The following is an 11,982-nucleotide window of genomic DNA, read 5'->3' as shown; positions in this document are numbered from 1 at the left end:
CAAGTGATCGGACTGTCTCCGAGGAAGAAGATGACAAAGCTTGTGCTCTTCCGGGAATCGATGTCCCCGGCCATGTTGGCGTCGCTGTAGCCGATCAGCTTCAGTGCATCGCCCTTCTTTCTCCCATAGTGCAGCCCATAGCCGCGCGTTCCAGCGATATACCGAAGTACTCGCTTCACCGCGGCCAGATGCTCCTCATGTGGTGACTCCATGAACCGGCTCAGGTACCCCACCGCGTAGGCGAGGTCCGGCCGGGTGTGCACCAGATACCGGAGTCCACCAATGATCCGCCTATACTCCGTGGCATTGACGGCTGGAGTGATACTCTCCTTGCTCCGCTTGAGGCGGGACTCCATGGGCGCCAAGGCAGGATTGCAGTCCTGCATCCCGCCGCGCTCCAGAAGCTTGTCAGCGTAGCTGGCTTGACGGAGCGTGATGCCGCTGTCGCTCTGGTGGACCTCGATGCCGAGATAGTAGGAGAGAAGACCAAGATCGCTCATGCGGAAAACTTCCCGCATCTCGACCTTGAACTGGTGGATGTCGATGTTGCTGCCCCCAGTTATCACCAGATCGTCGACGTAGATGCCGACGATGAGCCGGTGCTCACCCTGTACATGTGTGTACACACCGTGCTCTGAGCTGCTCCTCTAGAAACCAAGTGCCAACATGGTGGCGTCGAACTTGGCATTCCAGGCCCTGGGTGCCTGCTTGAGGCCGTACAGCGCCTTACGCAGGCGCAAGACCTTGTGCTCGGCGCCCTTGACGACGTAGCCTGGCGGCTGCGCGACGTAGACCTCCTCCTTGAGCTCGCCATTGAGGAACGCGCTCTTGACGTCCATGTGATGGACCTCCTAGCCTTGGTGCACCGCCACGCCCAGCATCAGGCGTACAGACTCCATGCGCGCCACGGGGGCGAACACTTCGTCGTAGTCGACGCCGGCGCGCTGGACGTACCCCTTAGCCACCAGCCGCGCCTTGTGCCAGACGATGTTCCCGTGCTCGTCACGCTTCACCTTGTAGACCCACTTGAGGCCGATGGTGCGGTGCCCCGTCGGGAGCTCGACAAGCTCCCAGGTGGCGTTGTCGGTGATGGCCATCATCTCCTCGGTCATGGTGGCTCTCCAGCACGGCTCGCGCTCTGCTGCGGCGAACGTGGCTGGTGTAAGGATCGAAGGACCAAGAGGGGGGGTGAATTGGGTCTTTTTCAAATTTCTAAGACAAAATAAATCAACCTTAACCTATGCAATACTAGTAAGGCTCAATTCACCAACCGGCTAACTAAGCACACTACACAAGCTACCAAAGTTACAACAAGATATGAAACTAAGTAAGGTAGAGCTAAGTTATGATCTCTAAGTTCAAGCACATGAATAATTGCATGAAAGTAAGTGCTTGAAAGTAAAGAGTGAGCAAGAGACAACCGGATTTTTTCCCGTGGTGTCGATGTGTTGGCACACACCCCTAATCCACGTTGTGACACTCACTAAGAGTCTTGTCACCTCCCATGTCACCGAGACGAGGGCGCTCACTAAGAGTCTCCGTTCACCATCCCGGCGTGGTTGAGCTCAAGCCACATACAAACTTCTTCGGGCTCCCACAATCCTTGGCAAGCTCCGGAAGAAACACCTCAATCACCAAGATCGCCTAGGTGCTGCCAATCACCAAGAGTAACAAGCTAGGGCCTTCACTTAAGCAAGAACCGATCACCAAGAACAGACGCACACAAGCTTCTCTCTACTCAAGTCCTTAGTCTTGCTTCTTGAATGATTGAATGAACAAATGTGTGGAAGATGAAGCTCAAGGTGGCTCTCAACAATAGTATGAGTGTATGAATGTTGCCTAGTGTCAAGAGAGAACAAAATGACCCATTGGAGGGGTATATATAGGCAGCTCACGCGGATAGAGTCGTTGGAGAAAAGCTACCAGAAAAGTACTTAACGCCGGTTAATCCGACGAACCTCCAATAGCCAGCGTCGGTTTAACCGATGAATGTAAACTGCCCATTTGGAAAACTAGCCGTCACAACTTGGGCAGATTAACCGACGTATCATCGGTTTAACCGGTGAGTGTAGTTGTCCACTGATCAACTAAAAAACCAACTCTCTGGACAACTGCACCGACGTTAACTCAAATCCATCGTCGGTTTAACCGGTGAGTATAACTTCTGAAATCCCTGGAAAAACCAACTCTCTGGACAAATGCACCGACGTTAATTTCAGACATCGTCGGTTTAACCGGTGTTTAGACTTTGCCTCAGCTTCTGGGTCCATTACACCGACGTATTCAACTTCCATAACATCGGTTCAACCGGTGAAAGTACTTGTCCAGACTCTGATAACTGCGTTTAACCGACGTATAGAAAATTTGGAGGCGTCGGTTAAACCGGTGTATAGATTTTTTCTGATTTTGCCTTTTCTGAATTGAGTCTTGAATGAAACCCAAATATTCTTGAGATATAAGTTGAAAACCACTTATTTGAACTTCTAGGAACCTGAGTGACCATAGTGTGCATCCATTTTTGATTGACCATGTCCATGCTCAAGTTACTTAGCCTTAACCCTCTTAATAGTGCGACCTCTACAAAACTATAAAACCTATACTAACCTAAGTGTCCTTCTCAACCTTGTGACACTTAGGACTAGAAAGATCCTTAGTCTTGTTATATGCTTGAGTTGAATACGGAGATCGCCTTTTTGAATAATGAAATTGAGGGGCCTCTTTGACATATGACCAAATGAGCGATAATGTTTCATTAAGCTGCACAAACTCATTAGTCACAATAATGGTTGTCATTAATCACCGAAACATACCTAGAGGGCCTAGATGCTTACAGCTGGCTCCTCCGCGGAGGTGAAGTGGAGCTCGGCGTCGAGGTTCCGCGTGGCCGGCCCGGGCGGCGTGGTTCTAGCGCCGATGATGTTGTCGATGGCGCGGAACCGCAGTGGGGCGTCGTCATGGTCGTCATCCTGGTCCAGCTCGTCGTCCAGTGGAGCAGAAACGAACTGGACTGGTGTGGCCAGAGCGTCATGTTCAGGCGTGGCCGGAGTGTCGTGTTCAGGCGTTGCAGGAACGTCGGCTGGAGACGCGGTGTGCGGAGTTTCACTCCCGTGCTCTGTTGTTGGCGCCGCCGGGATGTACTCCTCCGTGTACTCGATGGTGAAGGTCCCCATGTCCGAGGCCTCGGCGCCATCGTCCTTCCACTTCCACGCCCCGGCCTCGTCGAAGACAGCGTCCCTGGAGATGACGACATGCTCGGCATTGGGGTCGTAGAAGCGGTACGCCTTGGATCCGCTCTCGTAGCCGATGAAGATCATCGGACTGCTGCGATCCTCCAGCTTCTTCAGCCCTGGGCGTGTGTTCTTGACGTGGCCGATGCACCCCAAAGGTCCTGAAGTAGTGGACGTGTGGTCGCTCGCCGTGCCAGGCTTCAAACGGCGTCTTGCCGTCGAGCGCATGCGTCGGCGCTCTGTTCAGGATGGGCACAGCGGTGGTGACGGCTTCCCCCCAGAAGTATCTAGGTAGGTTCTTGGCTTTGAGCATGCAGCGCGCCATGGCCACGACACTCTGGTTCCGGCGTTCCACAACCCCATTCTGCTGCGGGGAATAAGGAGCGGTGAGCTACCGGTACACGCCGCGCTCCGCACAGTACCTGCCAAACTCAACAGAGGTGAATTCCCCCCCCCCCCCACGATCAGTGTGGAGGACCTTCAACTTCTGCCCAGTCACCACCTCAACGCCGGCCTGGAAGTTCTTGATCACAGACGCGGCCTGATCCTTGCTTGGCAGCAGCACCAGCCACATGTAGCGACTGAGATCGTCAACGAGCAGCAAGAAGTACTTGTTGCCGCTCGGAGTTGTGGGAGAGATGGGTCCGCAGAGGTCCCCGTGGACGAGGTCGAGGAGGCCGATCGCGCGTCGATGTGCTTGCTCGGGGAAGGGGCTGCGGCGATGCTTGCCGGCGAGGCAGGCGTCGCAGACTTGTTCGATCTGCTCCAACGACGGCAAGCCGCGCACCATGTCATGGTGAGCGAGGCGGCGTAGCGACTGGAAGCTGACGTGGCCATATCGGGAGTGCCAGCGCCAGGCCGTCTCGGTGCTCCGGGCGGAGAGGCACACCGGACGCCCGATGTTGAGCTCCAGCAAGTAGAGGCGCGTGGGTGAGCGCTTCACCCACGTCAACAGTTTCCCCCCGGGTTCGTGGATGCTGAGGACGCCGGCGTCGAGGACGATGCGGCAGCCGGCCTCCTCCAGTTGACCGAGGCTGATGATGTTCGCCTGCAGCCTCGGGATGAAGTAGACGCCAGTGAGGGCGCGGTGCTCTCCATTCTTGCAACTGAAGACGACGGAGCCGCAGCCCTCGATAGCCACCACAGATTCGTCACCGAAATGGATGGTTCCATGGACATTGACGTCAAGCTCGGAGAAGACGCTCCTCTCCCCGGTCATGTGGTTTGTGGCCCCAGTATCCAGAACCCATCGGTGGGGATTCGGATATGTGTGAGGGCCAAGCTGGGCGAAGACGCGCTCCTCGTTGAGGTCGATGCGGCGGCGTGACGGCGGCGGCGGCGGAGAGGTAGAGTGGCCGGCCGCAGCGACAACAGAGGCATGGGCCATTAGTAAGTTGGGCTCGTCCTCCTCACCTTGGGCCAGATTGGCCTGCTCCTTCTTGGGCTTGTTGGGGCAATAGCGAGACCAATGCCCAACTTTACCGCACTTGAAGCAGGGGGTGCTCGGCGGCTTGTTAGGGTCCCGCGTCGCCCCTCCGCCGCCGCCGGCGTTGCCGCCGCCGCGACCGCGTCGGTTCTTGTCGGGCTTCTTGCCGCCGGTGTTGGAGCCGCTGCCCCTGTCGTCCCCGCGAATCTTGAGCCTTGCAAGCCATTCCTCCTCACTGAGAAGTAGCCTACCCTGCTTGTCGTAGGTTGGGTCCGCCGGAGATGTCGCCGGCGAGGCCGCCTTCTTCCTGTGTTCCTCCACTTGACATAGTCGCCCCACCACCTCCTCAATGCTCATGGTGTCGACGTCGAGGAGGGTTTCGAAGGCGATGGCGACCTACGACATGTGGTCAAGAACGACCTCGAGCATCTTCGTCACGACCTCAGCGTCGGTGAGGTTCCAGCCGAGGATGCGCACTTGGTTGGCGAGCCCGACGATGCGCAGGGAGAAGTCGTCGACGCTCTTGCCGGCCTTGAAGGCGATGTCGTTGAACTCCTTCAAGAGCTGCTTGGCGTTGGCGTCGCGGACGCGCTGGACGCCGACGCGGACAGTCTTCACCGCCTCCCACGCCGAGCGCGCAGTACGTTTGCGCGCGAGGGAGCCGAGCATGTCGGCGGGGACGGCGCGCAGGATGGCGGCAAGCGCGAGGCGATCCTCGCGGTACTCGATGACGTCATCTTCCTCCGGCTCGACGGCGTGCCATATGCCCTGCGCCTGCATGTTCACGCACATCAACAACACCCATTCCTGGTAGTTGGTGCGCGTGAGCATGGGGTACTGCACGGAGCCGCCGCCGCCTTCCTTGATGCGCTCGATGATGACTTCGCCGCGATGACGTCCGCGGCGCGGCGCTGGAGATGGCGAGGCTCGGCGGCGCGGTGGCGGGGATGGCGAGCGCCCGCCGATCACCGGCGCAGACGAGGCCGACATGGTCGCCGAGAACGTAACCGCTCTGGTACCAAATGTCGGAGTTAACTGGGATTTGGATCACCGGTGAACTCCAGGAGACGCACGCAAGAACACAGTTGGACAAGGGTGTTTTGGTGCTGCAGAATGCTGCAGCGTTTTCTGTTGTATTGACTAGGAATTTAAAGAAACGACGAAGCAAACGTGGGAGTTAATCTCCCGGAACGTGCGGTGAGCACGTCGCTAATTGACCGCGCCATCCCGCAGCCTCCGCACCACGTCCCTAGGACCCGGACGCGCCCCGCACGAACGCAGCGTGCGTCAGGCTCACGTAGCATGCACCCGAACGTGCAGCTAATAGCTAAAATTAGTAAAGGAGCCAACTAACTAAAGCTATGTACATAATGGTGATCGATTGAGGGTTAATTTCAACACGCCCCCGCCCGCCCGCGTCCGCTCCGTCCCGCCGATAATCCCGCGTCCTTCCCTACAATCGCGCAATCGCTAGCCCATCGCTCGCTCAATCCGCTCCGCGCCGCCGTCCACTCCATCCCGCCGTTCGCTGGCCGCATCACGCCGCCATCCGCTCCGTGACCTCAGCCCCGCCGTTCGCTGGCCATCGCGCCCACACTCGCCGGCCCATCGCACGTCGCCCGGCGCAGATCTGTGACGCCGCCGCCGCTCCGTCCATCAAGTACCTCCGCGCCCGCCATCCACTCCATCCCGCCGTTCGCTGACCGCATCACGCCGCCATCCGCTCCGTGACCTCCGCCCCGCCGTTTCGCTGGCCATCGCGCCCACACTCGCCGGCCCGTCGCACGACGCCCGTCGCAGATCTGTGACGCCGCCGCCGCTCCATCCGATCAAGTACCTAAAGGTTTGATTCAATCTGCGCCCCATCTCTTCCTCTCGCTTCCCCTGCGCTCTCCTTCTGTTCGAGTTTGAACTAGCAGAGATTGATGGGTTGATTGATTGGCATCCGCGCGACGGATCAAACAACCGGGGCGAGCGCCGGGTTGACGGATGGCGACCCGCCGCGACGGATCAAAGTTCCAACAACCGGGGCGAGCGCCGGGTTGACGGACGGCGATCCGCCGACGGCATCCGCCGACAGCAGCTGCCAACCAAACCACCACTCCCACGCGCGACGTCTCGCTGACCGGTGGGGCCCACGTCAACGCGTGGCCCCACATATCGCTCGCGAGGCCCGACACCGCCGCGGGGGATCGGAAATCCCGGCCCGGCTCGCTGCCAGGTGGGCCCGCGCGCCTGTATAAGTAGAGGCGACAGCCTCGGAACCAGCTAGCTGCAACGGCGCGGAGCAGCCACGGGAAGGGCGTCGTCAAGGCCGGCAGCGTCGGCATCGAGCTAGCTCTTTGCTGCCCAGGATCACTGCATCGAGCGTAATGTTCTTGCTGTTGCGCCCATCGCCGGCCATGTCGCTGCACCACTATTTTCCCACTGAATTGTTTGTTCCTTTTGGTTCTACCCCAGCGAAACAGGGGACTGCGGCGATGACCACTCCGGGGAGCACGGCGAGGGCCGCCGGACTCACAATCATGCTGATTTCCGCCAGCGTGGGCATAAGCTCCGGCGGCGGCGGCGGCGGCTTCGGCTTAATCCTCAGCTTCACGGGCGTTCTCGCCGGCGCCAACCTCGTCGCCGTCGGCGTCCGGATGGCCAGTGACCCAGCACCAGCGGCACCCGTCGTCCCGGCGGTCTTCACCGGTGCACGTGCGCTAGCATACTTCCTGCGCCGCCATCTCACCGTCGCGGGGTTCGTAATGGCTTCCTGCGCGGTCGCCGCGGTCTCCGGCCAGGCAGGCCCGGTGCTCTGCCTCGGCATGTCTGCTCTGCTCCTTGTCGGGCTCTCCCTGATCAGTGTCGGAATTCTCGGCCAGTAGCTGGTTCAGTTCTTGGATGGATGCACTGCTGCTCGATTGATACCTCCTGAATTGCTGTATCTCCTCGCTGTCGCTGTATCGGAATGCTCGATTGATGCACTGTGCGCTAGCCTTGTTGGAGAATGTCTTCCAGTTCCATGTCACCTGGGCTTGCTCAAGCTCAATCAATACTATTTGAGATCCTAAATAAAAGGGAATGAAGTTGTGCTACTGTAGTTTTCAGTCTGTTCCTTTGCTCTGGCTGGCCATGTAATCTCTAAAACACGAAAATGCGTCCCGCTCCGGGCCATTCTCTGGAAGCATAGCGTGCCACGTCGCCCGGAAAAGCAGCGGCCGTCGGATCGGGCCATCGAATGGCCATTCCTCCCCCGGCGCTAGACGCCACCACCGTTACTCCAGGCCACCACCGTCGCTGGACGCCGCCACCGCCCCCCATGCCACGCGGCGCAGGGCAGCGCTCCGCCTGCGCAGCGCAGCGCTCCGACGCAGAGCAGCGCTGCGCCGCCGCCCACCGCTCGAGCTCCGTCTGCAGGAGAAGGGGGAGAGAGGAGGGGAAGGCCCGCAGCCGCCGCAGATCCACGTCGCAGATCCCAGTATCAAGATCCAATGGAGCTGCTGCTCGGCGCCGCGCCGGCCTCCGCGACGCGCTCCGCCGCCCGAGCCGCGCTCGCTCCTCCGCGCCCGCGCCCACGCAACTCCCGCGCAACATCGCCCTCGCCGGCCTTCGCACCCGGGGCAGCGCTCCGCCGTTGCCATGGCCACCCGCGCGGGGATCCGAGGGATTAGGGGAGGGCCTCGCCACCCATAGTCGCCGGCAGGAGGAGGCGCGTGCGGGGCCCCCGCTTCGCTGCGAGATTAGCTCCTCCTTCGTCTTCGAGGCGCGCCGCCGCCCTGGGTCCACCGCCGCCGAGGCGCCGCTCGGGGATTCCGCCGCGAAGGTGAGGCGCTGCGGAGGGGAGGCCGCCATGGGAGAAGGAGAGCGAGAAAGGGAGGGAGGGAGGGAGAGAGAGAGAGGGAGCCGCGGACGGCCGGAGCTGCGGCGGCACGGCCGGCAGGAGCTGCGGCAGTGCGGGCGGCGGGGGTGACGAGGAGGTTGCGAACGGAGGGAGGAAGGCCGGGAGAGAGAGTGTGTGTGTGCGAGGGTGGGAGGGCGCCGTGGGTAAAAAAAAGCCTGTGTGGACCCCATGATAGCTCCTTCCCCTGGACAAACATGTGGACAAACAAAGGACACGTAAACTCCGAACCTTCCCATGACATGAGGCCCCGAGGCTCTTTTGATTTTTATTCTTGCCATATGCACCCATGCCCATGTTTTGCAATATTGCTGCCAGCTACTTAAAGTATAGACGGTTGTTTATGAAAACAAACAAAACAAAAGCTACATGCCAATAGATTAAAAGATTTCTATAATGCGTAAATTTCTATAAGCTTATACTGTTAGACAACATAGGCATGATATTAACCTAACATAATTTATCAACACTGAACTGAAAAAGTACTTAAAAAAATGACCCATAGTAACATATGGGCTTGCCATCTGCCGCTACTATAAACTAATTAATGTACTATATTTCTTGCGCAGCTAGATATATGCAACAACATTCAATTTATATGTTACTTTACACGTCGCTTGCAAATACATGCTATCATTTGCACTCAACCTAATATAATCCATCTAAATTATTCTATAATAGCAAATATAATCACATAAAAATTATACACGTGCAAACTCCAGCATCGGTGGTGTGGGCTCGTCGCAAGCAAACTCCTTAAACAACGGATTCATCTTATGTACGTTACTTAAAAAAAATTCTACCTACATACAACAATTATTCTATTCAAAAATTAAAGTCCGCATCAACTATAATACTATGGCGCCGAATACGGGCCCACCGCGGCAATGCCGCGAGCCTTTCTAGTTAAGACACTATTCTGAATCAAACGACGAGTTCTTGTATGGCTGAACGGGTACAGACATGCAGCCAAAGCTGTCACAGCCCTGAAAAAAAAAGAGGAAAAGAAAATGAAAATCGCGCCCGGGCCCACCTGTCAGCCGCCTCCTCTCTCCCTCTCTCTGTTTCACTCGCCCGCGCCGCACGCGTCGTCGCCGGCGTCCATCCTTGGCTTCCGCGCCACGTGCCGGTCATCGTCGAGTCCCGTGCCGCCTCTTCCTTCTCCCCTCGCCCCTCCCCTTATCCGCGTCGCGGCCGTTCCCGTTCCCCGCCTCAAACCCTAGCCCCCTCCATCGCCGCCGGCCCGAGCTTCCGTCGCCGCCCGCCGCCGTGATTCGGCCGCTCCGGTGAGCCGCGGCTCAATTCTTCGCGTTGGGAGCTTCCTCGCGTCGTCATCCTTCGATTTCGCCCCTCACCCGGCCTTCTCTCCCTTCCTGCAGCGCCGGCGACGAGCGCCTCCGCCCGCCGCCGCCTCTGCTCGTCGCACCGCCGCCTCGCCGCCGTTCCCCGCCGTCCGAGCCCCCGGTGAGGCTCACCGCCAACGCCTCCACCCCATGCGCGCCTTCCCTTCTCTGCTCTGGCCCTGCTTCGCCGCCCCGCCTCGCGCCGCCGCCGCCGTCGCCGCGCGTGCGCGCGCGCGTCGCGCCGCGCGCGTGCCGTGGCCGCGCTCCCGGGCGGGTCAAGGCCGCTGGCCTTGCCTTGACCCGGCTTGGTGGGCAGCTGGCCCGTGGGCCCCGCCTGTCGGCGCCTGGGCTGGCCGGCTGGGGTGTACCTAGCAATTTTGCTAGGGTTTCTTAGGTTTCACATTTCTGCAAACTTGCAAAATCCATAGAAAATCATGTGTAGCTCCAAAAATTGTGAAACTTGTTTTGTTGAGTTCCTCTAGCTGAGATCTAATTAGGAAAAATATTGTTTTGCATGTTACTTTGCTGTAGATTTATCTATAGATTTATCTTGCAAAAGTGAGTTTATTGCTTAGTTATTTGTATACTGCTTGAAAAATGTCAAACCAAATTTTGTTGGACTCCTTGTGAGGTGTAGTTTTCAGTGGTGCACCTTGTTTACTTGGTTCATTGCTGTGTATCAAAGTTTAGTTTGTTTTCCTATACTTTGTCTGAAAATGGTTATTTCTAGAACTTTGTGCAGGAAAGTGATAAAATGGCAAAACCAGTTTTGTTAGCCTTGTATTGCTGCCTAGTTTCAAAGATAATTTTCTTGGATTTGTTTAGTTCAGTTTGTATGCCTTTCCCGATTTATCTTGCTTAGAGTAGCCGAAAACAGTTTTATTTATGGTTATTTGTAGGAAAATGCTTTTGCTGCAAAACCAATTTTCATGAGTTCTTTGTGATGTCCTCTGCATGCTCAAATTGTTTCATGATTTATGCATGTTGTTAAGATCATTTCTTAATTCTTGCATCGCATTCATGCATTTTAGTGACCGGACCGTCGGAGAACGAACCCGTGGAACCCGCCGAGTCCGTGGAGCCCGAAACCGGAGTCCCGTTCGTGGTCGAGTCTGAAGTTAACCCAGGCAAGCAGCTAAGCATATTCCTTGCACCTATTTAATCTGATTTAGTTTAGTTATATCACCGGGTAATGTTGGGTAATATATATTATGTATGTATTGCATTCTTGTACCTGCTTCCATGCATTACCTTTCCTTGATTTGTTATCCATATCCTTGGCACTAGTTAGATAGTTAATCACTTAACTTGACTAGATGCTTAGCCCTGCTTAGAATACTTCTTTTGCTCACTAGATAGGAGTGGTTTGGAGTATCACACTTACCTGAGTATCCTTGTTCGCACTTGAGCTTCTGGAGTTAGTAGAGTGCAGTATCGAGATTCGAGCGGAATGGTAGGGCCTAGTGAATGGAGTCATATGGGCATAGTCCGCTTGGATCGTTTAAGGACCGTTCGTGGATGACGTCGGCTTTGAGCACCTTTCCGTGCTACCACATATCCAATATAATGGAACGGATAAGCCAATTACCTTCCTTGACTTGATCATTGATGTACAGTCCTAGATACGTGGCCAAGGGCTATGCAGAGAGGCTTAGAGGTGTCCCCGGGTGGACCTGTGAGTAGGAAAGTTTAGAGATGTCCCCGGTGGAAACTAAGTCTCTACGCGTAAGCTAGGTGTGAAGATTTCAATGATTGAGCCATGTTGGGAACGGTTGATGCGAGTACCCTCTTATCCAACTTTAGCGGGTTGGGTGAGTCGCATGGTCCTTGCGTCGTGTGGGTAAAGTAGTACACCCTTGCAAGGTTAAATCAATTCGAATTGCCGCGCTCTCGGTTAAGAGCAAGCTCTTTGTCCGTTGAACTCTTCGTAGAAAGTTTCGGATATGGCAGAACTGGTTCATGGCACCTCTGTGCCTCATTAGTTTGTATGCTCTTAATTTACTAAAATGGTTTAAGGGTTTGGGCAACATTAATCAAATCTGATAGGTGAAGGTATAGAGAGCTAATGCTTTGCAATAATTACTTAACCTTAAAGCTTTTAAT

The 11,982-nt window shown here is 56.4% G+C and overlaps 1 protein-coding gene across 1 annotated transcript; it reads left to right on the top strand.

The window, feature by feature from the left end:
• The first annotated feature begins 6,014 nt into the window (after positions 1 to 6,014).
• On the top strand, positions 6,015 to 7,745 carry LOC120677413. Its single transcript, XM_039958571.1, has 2 exons — positions 6,015 to 7,022; positions 7,114 to 7,745. Exon 2 carries the CDS (start codon positions 7,134 to 7,136, stop codon positions 7,521 to 7,523), a length of 390 nt encoding a protein of 129 aa, XP_039814505.1. The 5' UTR covers positions 6,015 to 7,022; positions 7,114 to 7,133; the 3' UTR covers positions 7,524 to 7,745.
• The last annotated feature ends 4,237 nt before the right edge of the window (positions 7,746 to 11,982 follow it).

This window comes from Panicum virgatum, chromosome 6N (assembly GCF_016808335.1).
Source record: "Panicum virgatum strain AP13 chromosome 6N, P.virgatum_v5, whole genome shotgun sequence".
NCBI lineage: Eukaryota > Viridiplantae > Streptophyta > Magnoliopsida > Poales > Poaceae > Panicum > Panicum virgatum.
This window is presented reverse-complemented; position numbering and strand designations above follow the sequence as displayed.